The sequence below is a fragment of the Oncorhynchus tshawytscha genome, linkage group LG12 (genome assembly GCF_018296145.1).
Source record: "Oncorhynchus tshawytscha isolate Ot180627B linkage group LG12, Otsh_v2.0, whole genome shotgun sequence".
Taxonomy (NCBI): domain Eukaryota; kingdom Metazoa; phylum Chordata; class Actinopteri; order Salmoniformes; family Salmonidae; genus Oncorhynchus; species Oncorhynchus tshawytscha.
Genome location: NC_056440.1, coordinates 4,103,532 through 4,122,097, shown reverse-complemented (window position 1 = coordinate 4,122,097; position 18,566 = coordinate 4,103,532). Strand labels below are relative to the sequence as shown.

The following is an 18,566-nucleotide window of genomic DNA, read 5'->3' as shown; positions in this document are numbered from 1 at the left end:
CTCAGCAAAAAAAAAGAAACGTCCCTTTTTCAGGAGCCTGTCTTTCAAAGATAATTTGACTCTGAAAAACACCAAAAGAAAGATGCCCAGGATCCCTGCTCATCTGCGTGAACGTGCCTTAGGCATGCTGCAAGGAGGCTTGAGGACTGCAGATGTGACCAGGGCAATAAATTGCAATGTCCGTCATGTGAGACGCCTAATACAGCGCTACAGGGAGCCAGAACGGACAGCTGATCATCCTCACAGTGGCAGACCAAAATCAAACCAAATCAAATGTATTTGTCACATACACATGGTTAGCTGTTAATGCTAGCGAAATGCTTGCTTCTAGTTCCGACAATGCAGTAAAAGTAATCTAACTAACAATTCCAAAACTACTGTCTTATTGTAATAAAGAATAGCTAAGGATATATGAATGAGTGATGGTACAGAGCAGCAGAGGCAAGATACAGTAGATGGTATCGAGTACAGTATATAATATGAGATGAGTATGTAAACAAAGTGGCATAGTTAAAGTGGCTAGTGATACATGTATTACATAAGGATGCAGTCTGATAATATACGTATGCATATGAGATGAATAATGTAGGGTATGTAAACATTATATAAGGTAGCATTGTTTAAAGTGGCTAGTGATATATTTACATCATTTCCCATCAATTCCCATTATTAAAGTGGCTGGAGTTGAGTCAGTGTCAGTGTGCTGGCAGCAGCCACTCAATGTTAGTGGTGGCTGTTTAACAGTCTGATGGCCTTGAGATAGAAGCTGTTTTTCAGTCTCTCGGTCCCAGCTTTGATGCACCTGTACTGACCTCGCCTTCTGGATGATAGCGGGGTGAACAGGCAGTGGCTCGGGTGGTTGATGTCCTTGATGATCTTTATGGCCTTCCTGTAACATCGGGTGGTGTAGGTGTCCTGGAGGGCAGGTAGTTTGCCCCCGGTGATGCATTGCAGACCTCACTACCCTCTGGAGAGCCTGGTTGAGGGCGGAGCATTTGCCGTACCAGGCGGTGATACAGCCCGCCAGGATGCTCTCGATTGTGCATCTGTAGAAGTTTGTGAGTGCTTTTGGTGACAAGCCGAATTTCTTCAGCCTCCTGAGGTTGAAGAGGCGCGATGCTGTCTGTGTGAGTGGACCAATTCAGTTTGTCTGTGATGTGTATGCCGAGGAACTTAAAACTTGCTACCCTCTCCACTACTGTTCCATCGATGTGGATAGGGGGGTGTTCCCTCTGCTGTTTCCTGAAGTCCACAATCATCTCCTTAGTTTTGTTGACGTTGAGTGTGAGGTTATTTTCCTGACACCACACTCCGAGGGCCCTCACCTCCTCCCTGTAGGCCGTCTCGTCGTTGTTGGTAATCAAGCCTACCACTAGTGTCGTCCGCAAACTTGATGATTGAGTTGGAGGCGTGCGTGGCCACGCAGTCGTGGGTGAACAGGGAGTACAGGAGAGGGCTCAGAACGCACCCTTGTGGGGCCCCAGTGTTGAGGATCAGCGGGGAGGAGATGTTGTTGCCTACCCTCACCACCTGGGAGCGGCCCGTCAGGAAGTCCAGTACCCAGTTGCACAGGGCGGGGTCGAGACCCAGGGTCTCGAGCTTGATGACGAAGGGTACTATGGTGTTGAATGCCGAGCTGTAGTCGATGAACAGCATTCTCACATAGGTATTCCTCTTGTCCAGATGGGTTAGGGAGTGTGCAGTGTGGTTGAGATTGCATCGTCTGTGGACCTATTTGGGCGGTGAGCAAATTGGAGTGGATCTAGGGTGTCAGGTAGGGTGGAGGTGATATGGTCCTTGACTAGTCTCTCAAAGCACTTCATGATGACGGATGTGAGTGCTACGGGCGGTCATCTCAGTTACCTTAGCTTTCTTGGGAACAGGAACAATGGTGGCCCTCTTGAAGCATGTGGGAACAGCAGACTGGTATAGGGATTGATTGAATATGTCCGTAAACACACCGGCCAGCTGGTCTGCGCATGCTCTGAGGGCGCGGCTGGGGATGCCGTCTGGGCCTGCAGCCTTGCGAGGGTTAACACGTTTAAATGTCTTACTCACCTCGGCTGCAGTGAAGGAAAGACCGCATGTTTTCATTGCAGGCCGTGTCAGTGACACTGTATTGTCCTCAAAGCGGGCAAAAAAGTTATTTAGTATGCCTGGGAGCAAGACATCCTGGTCCGTGACTGGGCTGAATTTCTTCCTGTAGTCCGTGATTGACTGTAGACCCTGCCACATGCCTCTTGTGTCTGAGCCGTTGAATTGAGATTCTACTTTGTCTCTGTACTGACGCTTAGCTTGTTTAATAGCCTTGCGGAGGGAATAGCTGCACTGTTTGTATTCAGTCATGTCACCAGACACCTTGCCCTGATTAAAAGCAGTGGTTCGCGCTTTCAGTTTCACACGAATGCTGCCATCAATCCACGGTTTCTGATTAGGGAATGTTTTAATCGTTGCTATGGGAACGACATCTTCAACGCACGTTCTAATGAACTCGCACACCGAAGACCACGTGTAACAGAACCTGCACAGGATCGGTACATCCGAACATCACACCTGCGGGACAGGTACAGGATGGCAACAACAACTGCCCGAGTTACAGCAGGAACGCACAATCCCTTTATCAGTGCTCAGACTAGAGGTCGACCGGCATGGCCGATTAATTAGGGCCGATTTCAAGTTTCATAACAATCTGTAATCTGTATTTTTGGATGCCGATTATAGCTGATTACCATTGCAATCCACGAGGAAACTGTGTGGCAGGCTGACCACCTGTTATGCGAGTGCAGCAAGGAGCCAAAGTAAGTTGCTAGCTAGCATTCAACTTATCTTATAAAAAACAATCAACACAAGGGGCGCTGTTTTCAAACACCACTGAGGCTCTGTAATCCGAAGGTTAGCAATGCTAACAAGTACATGTAAAATCCTATAGAGAATGATAACTAAAAGCTAACGAACATATTGCGAACATTTTATCGTCTCTGACCCAAACTATACAAAATGGCACTCACAGTTTGCTGCACGCACAAAGCAAATAATTAGACAACAAGGCTCTTGATCCAGGAGGGGATTCTCTGCTGTTACCAAGAGAAGATTAATAAATGGAAGAAGCTAACCACTAAAATGCATCTTGTTATGCTCATTACACATTAGCAAACCAAATGCACCACTGCAGAGCATTGACCACATTTCAAACAGTTAACTAAATAGTTATAAAAAGGTCTCTAGCTATTTAGTTGCGAATTCCTATAATGTAACTGATGCGTACCACAGCAAGTGATGGAACGGCTCACATTGTTATGCGCTTGTAAACAAAACACCACAGGACTGAGGACAGGTGAAATGAAGAACACAACCTTCTTTATCTCCTTAAAAGGTATTGCACAGGTGTGACCTCGGGTATTTACTTAAAAAGTAGCTACAAATATTTACATTTATTAAAAAAACTGAAATGAAAATGGTCTCAACGGTATTGAAAAACCATCCCATGGCTCTTGCCCAACACAAATAATTTTTTAAATAAAAAAGTCAGAAGTTTACATACACAAGTTTTAATGACTCCAACATAAGTGTTTCAACCACTCAACAAATTTCTTGTTAACAAACTATAGTTTTGGCAAGTCGGTTAGGACATCTACTTTGTGCATGACACAAGTCATTTTTCCAACAATTGTTTACAGACAGATTATTTAACTTATAATTCACTGTATCACAATTACAGTGGGTCAGAAGTTTACATACACTAAGTTGACTGTGCCTTTAAAAAGCTTGGGAAATTCCAGAAAAGCATGTCATGGCTTCAGAAGCTTCTGATAGGCTAATTGACATCATTTGAGTCAATTGGAGGGGTACCTGTGGATGTTTTTCAAGGGCTACCTTCAAACTCAGTGACACTTTGCTTGACAACATGGGAAAATCAAAAGAAATCAGCCAATCAGACAAGTCTGGTTCATCCTTGGGAGCAATTTCCAAATGCCTGAAGGTACCACGTTCATCTGTACAAACAATAGTACGCAAGTATAAACACCATGGGACCACACAGCAGTCATACTGCTCAGGAAGGAGATGCGTTCTGTCTCCTAGAGATTAACGTACTTTGGTGTGAAAAGTGAAAATCAATCCAAGAACAACAGCAAAGGACGTGAAGATGCTGGAGGAAACAGGTACAAAAGTATCTATATCCACAGTAAAACGAGTACTATATCGACCTAACCTGAAAGGCCGCTCAGCAAGGAAGAAATCACTGCTCCAAAACCGCCATAAAAAAGCCAGACTACGGTTTGCAACTGCACATGAGGACAAAGATCATGCTTTTTGGAGAAATGTCCTCTAGTCTGATGAAACAAAAATAGAACTGTTTGGCCATAATGACCATCGTTATGTTTGGAGGAAAAAGGGGGAGGCTTGCAAGCCAAAGAACACCATCCCAACCGTGAAGCACTGGGTGGCAGCATCATGTTGTGGGGGTGCCTTGCTGCAGGAGGGACTGGTGCACTTCACAAAATAGATGGCATCATGAGGAAGGGAAATTACGTGGATGTATTGAAGCAACATCTCAAGACATCAGTCAGGAAGTTAAAGCTTGGTTGCAAATGGGTCTTCCAAATGGACAATGACCCCAAGCATACTTCCAAAGTTGTGGCAAAATGGCTTAAGGACAACAAAGGCAAGGTATTGGAGTGGCCATCACAAAGCCCTGACCTCAATTCCATAGACAATTTGTGGGCAGAACTGAAAAAGTGTGTGCGAGCAAGGAGGCCTTCAAACCTGACTCAGTTACACCAGCTCTGTCAGGAGGAATGAGCCAAAATTCACCCAACTTATTGTGGGAAGCTTGTGGAAGGCTACCCAAAACGCTTGACCCAAGATAAACAATTTAAAGGCAATGCTACAAAATACTAATTGAGTGTATGTAAACTTCTGACCCACTGGGAATGTGATGAAAGAAATAAAAGCTGAAATAAATCAATCATTCTCTCTACTATTATTCTGACATTTCACATTCTTAAAATAAAGTGGTGATCCTAACTGACCTAAGACGGGGAAGTTTTTACCAGAATTAAATGTCAGGAATTGTGAAAAACTGAGTTTAAATGTATTTGGCTAAGGTGTATGTAAACTTCTGACTTCAACTGTATATACGGCATAGTTAGTAGAGAGAGGATCAAACTCCCAGGGGAGGACACGGTGCACGGTGGTTTGGCATGGTTGCCACCACAACACTTCCTGTGGTTTAAGCCAGATTGACTGATTCTCTACCCGTGAAATAGGCTTGAACACCTGCTCATTAGGACAGGGGTTCTTGGAGTTAAAATGTACTGAATCCTATTTTAGGCATTCCATTTCAACATTCAGGATTTATTCATTCACAAAGCTCAAAGTGGGAGTGTTATTTTTCAATTGACCCAACAATAGACTGGGTAAGAAAGCACAGCCTATGACAGGGCTAGGTTCAGTCCAACCCTCTTCCTGGAGATCTACTGTCCTGTAGGTTCAGTCCAACCCTCTTCCTGGAGATCTACTGTCCTGTAGGTTCAGTCCAACCCTCTTCCTGGAGATCTACTGTCCTGTAGGTTCAGTCCAACCCTCTTCCTGGAGATCTACTGTCCTGTAGGTTCAGTCCAACCCTCTTCCTGGAGATCTACTGTCCTGTAGGTTTTCAGTCCAACCCTCTTCCTGGAGATCTACTGTCCTGTAGGTTCAGTCCAACCCTCTTCCTGGAGATCTACTGTCCTGTAGGTTACTGTCCTGTAGGTTCAGTCCAACCCTCTTCCTGGAGATCTACTGTCCTGTAGGTTCAGTCCAACCCTCTTCCTGGAGATCTACTGTCCTGTAGGTTCAGTCCAACCCTCTTCCTGGAGATCTACTGTCCTTTTCAGGTTCAGTCCAACCCTCTTCCTGGAGATCTACTGTCCTGTAGGTTCAGTCCAACCCTCTTCCTGGAGATCTACTGTCCTGTAGGTTCAGTCCAACCCTCTTCCTGGAGATCTACTGTCCTGTAGGTTCAGTCCAACCCTCTTCCTGGAGATCTACTGTCCTGTAGGTTCAGTCCAACCCTCTTCCTGGAGATCTACTGTCCTGTAGGTTCAGTCCAACCCTCTTCCTGGAGATCTACTGTCCTGTAGGTTCAGTCCAACCCTCTTCCTGGAGATCTACTGTCCTGTAGGTTCAGTCCAACCCTCTTCCTGGAGATCTACTGTCCTGTAGGTTTTCAGTCCAACCCTAATTTACTGTATCTGATTCAGCTAGTTAAGGTCTTGTTGAGCAGATAATTAGTAGAATCAGGTGTGTTAAATTAGGGTTGGACCGAAAACCCACAGGACTGTAGATCTCCAGGAAGAGGGTTGGACTGAAAACCTACAGGACGATATGTATTTAGTCGTGCAGTGACAAATAGACATTTTTTTTTGTTAGCATGGCACAGGAGACACCTGTCTGTTACACGTCTCTCTCCAGAACGTGAATTGTTTGCCCTTTGATTGTTAGTGTTGATCACTTCCTCATATCACCAGTAGTAGCCTACATTAACCATTCATTTCCATCACCTCTAATGTACAATGTTTGATTACATTATTTCAACAAATGTTAAACCCATTGAGCTGCAATAATCACGTAGCCAATTAGTGAAGAGAAAGAATCCTGCTAAAGCGTTCAGTGCCACGATTCAGAGAAGGGCACAGGGCCAGATATGATGGGTAATTTATTAGTGTCTAGCAGAGAGTCAATAAGCTCTTTGAAATCCAGTTTCAACTGTTCAGAGCTGCCCTTCATAATGTCATTAGAACCCACATGGACTACGATAGAATCAATGTCCATGTCCTGACGTAGTCCATTCAGGAGCAGCTTAGTAATGTCATTTACTCCAGCTCTGGGATATAGGACATTGTTTTTTCACCAGGAACAAGTCACATTTCTTACCGTGAAGCTGCCCAAAATCACGGCTGGCGAGAAGGACGAGGAAATCCGCCCACTCCCACGCTTCACAGGATCCGGTTGCCGACGTCGATTTCGAAATCGTAGTAGTAGGCGCGGCTGTCGCAAAACACAGGAAGTGTGATAAAGGTTCCCCAAATGTATTTAAAAACATGTATTGCTCTGATCCAGTGGAAACGTCACAAAATACCTGATTACTTCTTATCCACAAATAGTCCACAGCTGTGTCTGTCCCGAGCTCACTGGCAAAGGAAACTCTGTGTTGTCTGTTCACACTGCTATGCTTTATCTTGGCCAGGTCGCAGTTGTAAATGAGAACTTGTTCTCAACTAGCCGACCTGGTTAAATAAAGGTGTTCTCAACTAGCCTACCTGGTTAAATAAAGGTGTTCTCAACTGGCCTACCTGGTTAAATAAAGGTGTTCTCAACTAGCCTACCTGGTTAAATAAAGGTGTTCTCAACTAGCCTACCTGGTTAAATAAAGGTGTTCTCAACTAGCCTACCTGGTTAAATAAAGGTGTTCTCAACTGGCCTACCTGGTTAAATAAAGGTGTTCTCAACTGGCCTACCTGGTTAAATAAAGGTGTTCTCAACTGGCCTACCTGGTTAAATAAAGGTGTTCTCAACTAGCCTACCTGGTTAAATAAAGGTGTTCTCAACTGGCCTACCTGGTTAAATAAAGGTGTTCTCAACTAGCCTACCTGGTTAAATAAAGGTGTTCTCAACTGGCCTACCTGGTTAAATAAATAAAAAGTTGATTGCAACTGGCCTACCTGGTTAAATAAAGGATGTATATCCTAACATAGCCTTATTTTAAATAAAGGTATTTTCAACTAGCCTACCTGGTTAAATAAAGGTGTTCTCAACTGGCCTACCTGGTTTAATAAAGCTGTTTTTACACAGTTACCTGGTTTAAATTCGGTGTTCTCAACTATTTACCTTTAAATAAATGTGTTCTAACTGGCCTACCTGGTTAAATAATTTTGAATGGACTACCTGGTTAAATAAAGGTGGCTCAACTAGCCTACCTGGTTAAAAATGGTGTTCTCAACTAGCCTACCAGGTTAAATGAGGAGGGTTCAACTGGCCTACCTGGTTAAATAAAGGTGCAAAACTAGCCTGCCTGGTTAAATAAAGGTGTTCTCAACTAGCCTACCTGGTTAAATAAAGGACATCAACAACTGGCCTACCTGGTTAAATAAAGGTGTTCTCAACTAGCCTACCTGGTTAAATAAAGGTGTTCATCAACTGGGACCTGGACTAAAAAAGGTGTTCTAACTCAGCCTACCTGTTAAACAGCCACCACTAAAGGTGTTGGCTCACTGGCCTACCTGGTTAAATAAAGGTGTTCTCAACTAGCCTACCTGGTTAAATAAAGGTGTTCTCAACTAGCCTACCTGGTTAAATAAAGGTGTTCTCAACTAGCCTACCTGGTTAAATAAAGGTGTTCTCAACTAGCCTACCTGGTTAAATAAAGGTGTTCTCAACTGGCCTACCTGGTTAAATAAATAAAAAGTTGATTGCAGACAGGCCATGCATAGCCAATGTGATGTATATCCTATACATATTTATTTTAAATCAGGATATTTTCTACCCGCCGGCTGCAATGTTTCTATTTGTTGGCTTTATGTATGCTATTTTTACACAGTTACTTTTAGATTCGTATAATTCTTATTTAGCTTTAGATTGAATGTAGGCTAACCACATGATAATGATTTTGAGATGGACTATTATAAATTATAACTGGCACAGAGATCAGTAGAAATGGTAGGCAGGCAGAATCAGCGAAGGCCAGCAGCATGAGACAAATAAAATTATCTTGATCTCTGACTCCCTCTTAATTATTTAATCAAACTGTGTGCTTAAAAAAACAGACAAGTTCAGTACATATAGTTGATTTTTTATTAAAACACATAGGGTGTGTCTATATATGGAAAAAAATAGACATTTAAAAAAAGACGACGACGGCTCTCGGGGACAAGCCTATTAAAGAACCTTCATGTTTTTTTCAGAGTAGACTTCAGATGTTTCTCACAAGTGTCTGAATGTTACAGTAGACAGGAAACATGTGACTTCCATGTTCTACCACAATGACACAGAGTCCACACACACACACACACACACACACACACAGAGAAACGACAGGAAGAAGAGTCTTGGTTGAGAAAGAAAAAAAAAAGGCCTCTGCTTTCGATGCACTTTGGGGAAAAGTGTCTGCTTCAGAGTGACTGACAGATGTCTGTCAATCAGCCCTTACAGGTCTTTCCTTTTGAAATAAAGTACTGCCAGATGAATGACACGGCAACACAACAAGCATCGTGGTTTTTATTTTAAACAGCTTGACGGTTCCTGCCAGTCATCACCCTTCTTAGAACCTGTGGAATGGAACCCTATATCTGAGACATTGTACTACACAAGTAGTGTACTTTTAGAAACCATGTGTCTAATACCATTCCACTGACTCCGCTCCAGCCATTATCACGAGCCAGTCCTCCCCAATTAAGGTGCCACCAACCTCCTGTGAGATACAGGCATGATACAGACATGATACAGGCATGATACAGGCATGATACAGGCATGATACAGGCATGATACAGGCATGATACAGGCATGATACAGGCATGATGAGCTGCATGTCATTGTGTCAGTAAGGGAAAACACTACATGAAACCTTCTTTACTCTTCAATTAATGCAGACACACACCCTCCCTTCCTCACACTCTGTCTCACTCTCATAAACACACCTCTCTCTCTCTGTCTCCCTCCCTCACTCTCATAAACACACCCCTCTCTCTCTGCCTCCCTCACTCACTCTCATAAACACACCCCTCTCTCTGCCTCCCTCACTCACTCTCATAAACACACCTCTCTCTCCCTCACTCACTCTCATAAACACACCTCTCTCTCTCTCTCCCTCACTCTCTCATAAACACACCTCTCTCTCTCTCTCCTCACTCTCATAAACACACCTCTCTCTCCCCTCACTCTCATAAACACACCTCTCTCTCTCCCTCACTCTCATAAACACACCTCTCTCTCTCCCTCACTCTCATAAACACACCTCTCTCTGTCTCTCCTCACTCTCATAAACACACCTCTCTCTGTCTGTCTCCCTCACTCTCATAAACACACCTCTCTCTGTCTGTCTCCCTCACTCTCATAAACACACCTCTCTCTGTCTGTCTCCCTCACTCGCATAAACACACCTCTCTCTGTCTGTCTCCCTCACTCTCATAAACACACCCGTCTTGTAACGATTTTGACTTGAGGTTATTATTTATAGGGGTGCCAGAAAACATTGGTTTCTCCTTTTGGTTTGGGAGGGAATGAGTCCCATCTGGTCCGTCAAGTCTACACCAATACAAAGGACTTATGTAAAAGTCAGGATGGAAATAAACCTTTCATGAACCCTTAAAACATTGGAAAGAACTTCAAAACAACTATTCTTTTGCGTGGGTTGTATTAGCAACATCAATGATTACACACACATATAATAGTCTCCCTCCCTCCCTCACTCTCATAAACACACCAGTCTGTCTCCCTCACTCTTTATAAACACACTGCTCTCTGTCTCCCTCACTCTCATAAACACACCACTGTCTCCCTCCCTCACTCTCATAAACACACCCGTCTTGTAACTTTTGAGTGAGGGCTGGTAGGGGATTTAAGGGGGACAGAAAACAGGTTTCTGAGGGGTGGTTTGGGGGGAAGAGCAGGTGAGTGAGGGCTGGTACAAAGGATGTGAAAAGGGATGGACAGAAACAGGTGATGAGGGCTGCTAAAACATGTGAAAGAACTTCAGAACAGAGAGCATTGAGTGCGTGGGTTGGTATTAGCAACATCAATGATTGAGGGCTGCTATACAGAGCAGGTCCCTGAGGGCTGCATAAACACAGAGCAGGTGAGTCTCCCTCACTAGGGGACAGACAGGTGACTGAGGGCTGCTCCCTCATATGAAAACAGAGCAGGTGTCTCCCTCCCCTGGTCTCATAAACAGGTGACCCGGGCTGGTAGGGGACAGAGCAGGTGAGTGAGGGCTGGTAGGGGACAGAGCAGGTGAGTGAGGGCTGCTAGGGGACAGAGCAGGTGAGTGAGGGCTGCTAGGGGATATGCAGAGGGGACAGAGCAGGTGAGTGAGGGCTGGTAGGGGATGTGAAGAGGGGACAGAGCAGGTGAGTGAGGGCTGGTAGGGGATGTGAAGAGGGGACAGAGCAGGTGAGTGAGGGCTGGTAGGGGATATGAAGAGGGGACAGAGCAGGTGAGTGAGGGCTGGTGGGGACAGAGCAGGTGAGTGAGGGCTGGTAGGGGATATGAAGAGGGGACAGAGCAGGTGAGTGAGGGCTGGTAGGGGACAGAGCAGGTGAGTGAGGGCTGGTAGGGGACAGAGCAGGTGAGAGAGGGCTGGTAGGGGACAGAGCAGGTGAGTGAGGGCTGCTAGGGGACAGAGCAGGTGAGAGAGGGCTGCTAGGGGACAGAGCAGGTGAGTGAGGGCTGCTAGGGGACAGAGCAGGTGAGTGAGGGCTGGTAGGGGACAGAGCAGGTGAGTGAGGGCTGGTAGGGGACAGAGCAGCAGGTGAGTGAGGGCTGGTAGGGGATATGAAGGGGGACAGAGCAGGTGAGTGAGGGCTGGTAGGGGACAGAGCAGGTGAGTGAGGGCTGGTAGGGGACAGAGCAGGTGAGTGAGGGCTGGTAGGGGACAGAGCAGGTGAGTGAGGGCTGGTAGGGGACAGAGCAGGTGAGTGAGGGCTGGTAGGGGATATGAAGAGGGGACAGAGCAGGTGAGTGAGGGGCTGGTAGGGGACAGAGCAGGTGAGTGAGGGCTGCTAGGGGACAGAGCAGGTGAGTGAGGGCTGGTAGAGGACAGAGCAGGTGAGTGAGGGCTGGTAGGGGACAGAGCAGGTGAGTGAGGGCTGGTAGGGGACAGAGCAGGTGAGTGAGGGCTGGTAGGGGACAGAGCAGGTGAGTGAGGGCTGCTAGGGGATGTAGCTGGATGATTACAGCTGCCACAGGTGATATGTGCAGGAACGTGAAGTGGATATCATTAGACCTGCTCATACAAGAGACAAGCGGCTGTTTGTTTCTTCAACTCAACTGAATCTATAAACAAAACAGACTTTATAAACATTTAATAAACGGGCGCCAGCAGGTTCTTTAGATCGGTAGGGCTGAAAAAGTTGGTAGTATCGTAGAAAATGCTATCATGGTATCATATGAAATGGTATCATATGAATGGTATCATGGTATCATATGAAATGGTATCAATGGTATCAAATGAAATGGTATCATGGTATCAATACAATACTACAGTATTCTAAAATGTTGCCATCATAAGTATCACGACCGCAGGTCCTTAGATGTTGTACAGGTGCAATTGTGTCATTCCAAAACTTCTTCCACAATGTTACCTTGCGTTTTGTGCGACTCAAGCCATTTCCCCTATCCAGCTGTCCCCTTCTGTGTGTAGCCTGCCACTAAAGGTATCTGCCAAAATAAAGGAAACACCAACATAAAGTCTCTTAATAGGGCGTTGGGCCGCCACCAGCCAGAACAGATTCATTGCACCTTGGCATAGATTATACAAGTGTCTGGAACTTCCTGTGTGGAAGCACCTGCTTTCAATATACTTTGTGTCCTTTGTTTACTCAAGTGTTTCCTTTATTTTGGCAGCTACCTGTGGAATGGCCAGAGAGGTATCACTTGCAACAAAATGGAATATAACATTGAAGATGAAGTTTGTGTGTACAACATCTCAAACACTTGCCTCACCATACAGAGAGATTTCCCATTTCAACCATTTTACATTCTGGGTAACTACAGAGTTGTCCCTACCGAGAGGGGGGGGGGACAACAACACAATAAAAACAAGATGAATCAAAAACAACTATCGCATTATCTCTCTCAGAATGGATCTAAACTGGCCAATGGAGATCAGCGAGTCCAGCTTCAAGGTGGCCTAAGGCTATTCCACGAGCTGGGGGAATCAAAACAAGTATTTCCCCCAGCTCAGTGGAGGCCCGCAGGACACCCAGAACCAGCCAGGGGGGTCCAGAACCAGCCAGTCTGGGGGGCTGGATCTCCAATCAATATGGGAGCTGAGGTAGTGGGGGGAGTCGCTGAAGAACTGCTTCACATCCAAAATGCCCTTCTGGAAGTCCGAGACTGCCAGCCAACTATACAAAATGCAGTGATGTGAATGAAAACTGTCCCCAGTGGTAAACCACAGTGCTGAGTGATGGACTGAGTCTGAAGGTTTTAAAAACAGAGACTGCAGAATGCATGGAGATTAGATCACCATAATCAACTACTGGGAGAAGAGTTGCTTGAGCAATCTTCCTTCTACTTTCCAAAGTGAGGCAGGAATTCTTTCTACAAAAAAGAAACCAAACTTTATTCTCAGCATTTCAATGTGCGTTTTAAAAAGAGAGAGCTTATCGTCAATCCAAAATAACCAAGTCATTATAAAAAAAAAAATTAAAAAAGGGGAACTTGCTCAATATGGACTCCATTTACAATGTGCAAAATACGCAGGTACTCGGGGTCAGTATTACGAAACCTAGAGAATGACACAACTGTGGTTTTATTAACATGTAGCACGAGTTTCAGATCAGGAAGACATTTTTTAAATGACTACAGAGTCAACTCTACCCAAGTCCAGGATATAATAATGTCTACAGAGTCAACCCTCCCCAAGTCCAGGATATAATCATGTCTACAGAGTCAACCCTACCCAAGTCCAGGATCTAATAATGATTACAGTCAACCCTCCCCAAGTCCAGGATATAATCATGTTTACAGTCAACCCTCCCCAAGTCCAGGATATAATCATGTCTACAGAGTCAACCCTCCCCAAGTCCAGGATATAATCATGTCTACAGAGTCAACCCTACCCAAGTCCAGGATCTAATAATGTCTAGAGAGTCAACCCTCCCCAAGTCCAGGATATAATAATGTCTACAGAGTCAACCCTACCCAAGTCCAGGATATAATAATGTCTACAGAGTCAACCCTACCCAAGTCCAGGATATAATAATGTCTACAGAGTCAACCCTCCCCAAGTCCAGGATATAATCATGTCTCCAGGATCTAATAATGATTACAGTCAACCCTACCCAAGTCCAGGATATAATAATGTCAACCCTACCCAAGTCCAGGATATAATAATGTCTACAGAGTCAACTCTACCCAAGTCCAGGATATAGTAATGTCTACAGAGTCAACCCTCCCCAAGTCCAGGATCTAATCATGTCTACAGAGTCAACCCTCCCCAAGTCCAGGATATAATCATGTCTACAGAGTCAACCCTACCCAAGTCCAGGATATAATAATGTCTACAGAGTCAACTCTACCCAAGTCCAGGATATAATCATGTCTATAATAATGTCTAGAGTCAACCCTACCCAAGTCCAGGATATAATAATGTCTACAGAGTCAACCCTCCCTAAGTTACCAGGATATAATAATGTCTACAGAGTCAACCCTACCCAAGTCCAGGATATAATAATGTCTACAGAGTCAACTCTACCCAAGTCCAGGATATAATAATGTCTCTAATAATGTCAGAGTCAACCCTCCCCAAGTCCAGGATCTAATAATGTCTACAGAGTCAACCCTCCCCAAGTCCAGGATATAATAATGTCTAGAGAGTCAACCCTCCCCAAGTCCAGGATATAATAATGTCTACAGAGTCAACCCTACCCAAGTCCAGGATATAATAATGTCTACAGAGTCAACTCTACCCAAGTCCAGGATATAATAATGTCTACAGAGTCAACTCTACCCAAGTCCAGGATCTAATAATGATTACAGTCAACCCTACCCAAGTCCAGGATATAATAATGTCTACAGAGTTAACCCTACCCAAGTCCAGGATATAATAATGTCTACAGAGTCAACTCTACCCAAGTCCAGGATATAATAATGTCTACAGAGTCAACCCTCCCAAGTCCAGGATCTAATAATGTCAGTCAACCCTAGAGGATCAACAACCCTACCCAAGTCCAGGATATAATAATGTCTACAGAGTCAACTCTACCCAAGTCCAGGATATAATAATGTCTACAGAGTCAACTCTACCCAAGTCCAGGATCTAATAATGATTACAGTCAACCCTACCCAAGTCCAGGATATAATAATGTCTACAGAGTTAACCCTACCCAAGTCCAGGATATAATAATGTCTACAGAGTCAACTCTACCCACGTCCAGGATATAATAATGTCTACAGAGTTAACCCTACCCAAGTCCAGGATCTAATAATGATTACAGTCAACCCTACCCAAGTCCAGGATATAATAATGTCTACAGAGTCAACCCTACCCAAGTCCAGGATAGAATAATGTCTACAGAGTCAACCCTACCCAAGTCCAGGATATAATAATGTCTACAGAGTCAACCCTACCCAAGTCCAGGATATAATAATGTCTACAGAGTCAACCCTACCCAAGTCCAGGATATAATAATGTCTACAGAGTCAACTCTACCCAAGTCCAGGATATAATAATGTCTACAGAGTCAACCCTCCCCAAGTCCAGGATATAATAATGTCTACAGAGTCAACCCTACCCAAGTCCAGGATAGAATAATGTCTACAGAGTCAACCCTACCCAATTCCAGGATATAATAATGTCTACAGAGTCAACCCTACCCAAGTCCAGGATATAATAACGACTACAGAGTCAACTATATTAGAAAACTTGACGAAAATGAAGTCTTATCATATACCAGACATACCTAAATGTATCAGGGCCTGGGACCAGTCTCATCGATAATGGTGCTGGTCCAGTGAGCAACGGTTAGGTACTGTAGGTTCAGACCTCAACAGCATCATTTAAAATTAGCATATATATCCGATGAATTACAGGCCTGAAGGAGGGCAGTCCTGGTAGTTAATTTGTGCCTCACAGGGGGACTGTCAAGTGGATTTAAAGGTAGGTCCAACGGTCCAGCCCCCCTCACCCCAGCAAACACACATCATTCATATGAAAAACCCAGCTGAACAACCAGCCCTGATGACAACCAGTAGACAAGCCCAGTAAGATACAGAACATGTAAACAACCAGCCCTGATGACAACCAGTAGACAAGCCCAGTAAGATACAGAACATGTAAACAACCAGCCCTGATGACAACCAGTAGACAAGCAATGACCCAGTAAGTGTAAATCTCTGAACGTTGTACTGTACCTTCTGGAGCCTTTGGAATAGGTGAAGGTGAAGGTGGCATCAGAGTATCTGAAATCTGAAATAAATAACAGGAGAAACAGAACCAGTCAGAACAGAAACCAAAGAGGAGGGTTATTAACCTAGCCACTGCTATGCCAGGCCACAGGGAGAAGAAAGGGAGGGGGGAGTCCCCTTCAACAAATGCAGTTTCCATGGCAACATTGAAAGGGGGTGCCCACTGAATGACAAAATATATAAAAAGGAGGTAAAAAAAAAAAAAATGTTGGCCAATATTACACTCAACAAAAATATAAAATCACAACATGCAACAATTTCAAAGTTTTTACTAAGAGTTACGGTTCATATAAATGAATTAATTAGGCCCTAATCTATGGATGTCACATGACTAGGAATACAGATATGCATTACGGGTCAAAGATACCTTTAAGGGAAAAAAAAGGGGTGTGGTCAGTATCTGATGTGACCACCATTTTGTTTTTATTTAACTATGCTATGGAGCACAACACCTTTATTTAACTATGCAGCACGACACATCTCATTCATATAGAGTTGATCAGGCTGTGGAAAGTTGTCCCACTCCTCAAATGACTGAAGACGCTAGATATTGTCTGGAACTCCAGAGCATCCCAAACATGCTCAACAGGTAACATATCTGGTGAGTATACAGGCCATAGAAGAATTGGGACATTTTCAGCTACCAGGAATTGTGTACAGATCCTTGCAACATGGGACCGTGCTTTATCATACTGCAACATGAGGTGATGGCAGCGGATGAACGGCAGGACAACGGGCCTCAGGATCTCGTCACGGTATCTCTGTGCATTCAAATTGCCAGCGATAAAATGCAACTGTTTGTTGTCCGTAGCTTCTGCCTGCCTGCCCATACCATAACCCCACCATGGGGCACACTTCACAACGTTGATGTCGCCCACGATGTTTGCCATCTTCCCGGTACAGTTGAAACCAGGATTCATCCGTGAAGAGCACACTTCTCCAGCAAGGCCAGTGGCCATCGAAGGTAAGCATTGGCCCACTGAAGTTGGTTACGACGCCAAACTGTTGGACATACTGACAAATTCTCTAAAAAGACAGAGGCAGCTTATGATAGAGAAATTAACATTTAATTCTCTGGTGGACATTCTTGCTGTCAGCCTGCCAATATGCACGCTCCCGCAACTTGTCCCCAGCACAAGGTGCACCTGTGTAATGATCATGCTGTTTAATCAGCTTATTGATATGCCACACCTGTCAGGTGGATGGATTATCTTGGCAAAGGATAAATACTCACTAACATGGATGTAAAAAATAATTTGAGCACAACATTTGAGAGAAATAAGATTTTAGTGCATATGAAACATTTCTGGGATATTTTATTTCAGCTCATGAAACATGGGACCAACACTTTATATGTTGCGTTAATATGTGTTAGTATAAGTTTACCCAACCGTTAGCCTATGTCCGGTACAACTAACGTCGACAGGCGAATAGACTTGCTACGGCTGGTGTCATCGATATTATGGCTGTCCGTCAATCTGTAGGGATGTTGAAGCAAAGCCGTGTCATCATGACAAGCATATTAATGTTGTTTTTCTACTCCATTCGATTTTAAATGTTTAAAATAATTAGTCACATTTAAAAAATAAAAACTTTCCGTACCATGGTCTAATGTTTTGCCAGACCAAAATGTAATGATAACTCAAGACACTTTAGGCTTCACCAATTTAATCATCGCACACACCTATCAAATAAAATGTCGGTCAATAATTAGATTCATTTGTGATGTTGACAACTGTGTCTAGAAGATGCTTTTGATGTTTTTTGCTATCGAGGACAAGGACGAAACGGATGAGTGTGTGTGTGTGTGTGTGTGTGTGTGTGTGTGAGAATCAACATACGGCTTTATTAACCTGGGCGGAACACGTACCGTTCCACTACTCTACACAGACACACTCACCAGAGAAAAGGCAGTCTTTCTCTGCCTTGCACCTTTGAATTACGATGTTGACGTCTTTTTGTATTCTCTCTTGTCTTGAACACATCCCCATGAAATAAACCCCACGGGAATGGCTTCTCTTCTCTAATAAAGGCAAAATAACATCCCATCAAAGGACTGATGTATTTCCAGTAAACTGAATGTTCGATGGAGCTGGACTGGCTGGTTGATACTGCTTTAGTTATATTCCAGGTGTCCGATCTTCGTTTCGTTTCAGCTCGTAGCGGATATCATCTCGAATAACAACCGATGATACTATTATACAGCAGGAGTCGGTAGTAGTTCCACACTTCGATGGATTTCATTAAAATAGCCTGTTCCACTTTTACTCCTAAAGCCCCAGTCTGCACTCTTAATCGCTATGCACTGCTAAACCCAATAATGGCGATCTGTAAAGCGAAGATCAAAGATTATTATTAACCAAGATAGACCTGAGCCTGTCGTTTCCAATGAAGGCAAATGA

At 44.2% G+C, this 18,566-nt stretch overlaps 1 protein-coding gene across 5 annotated transcripts in view; it reads right to left on the bottom strand.

The window, feature by feature from the left end:
• The window catches only part of LOC112236548 (protein mono-ADP-ribosyltransferase PARP8), a 96,493-nt gene extending 77,927 nt beyond the window's left edge, over positions 1-18,566 (bottom strand). Inside the window, exons 1-2 of one of the 5 annotated variants that reach the window (XR_006084774.1) lie at positions 18,065-18,563; positions 16,111-16,165 (exon numbers count right to left, since the gene is read on the bottom strand). Coding sequence is in view for 4 of the 5 variants with exons in the window: in XM_042331222.1 (XP_042187156.1) it covers positions 16,111-16,165; positions 18,065-18,155 (146 nt within the window). In the remaining variant the exon portion in view is untranslated. Of the gene's footprint in view, positions 1-16,110; positions 16,166-18,064 lie in introns of all 5 variants that reach the window. The other 4 variants (XM_042331222.1, XM_042331221.1, XM_042331219.1 and 1 more) reach the window with 4 other exon arrangements.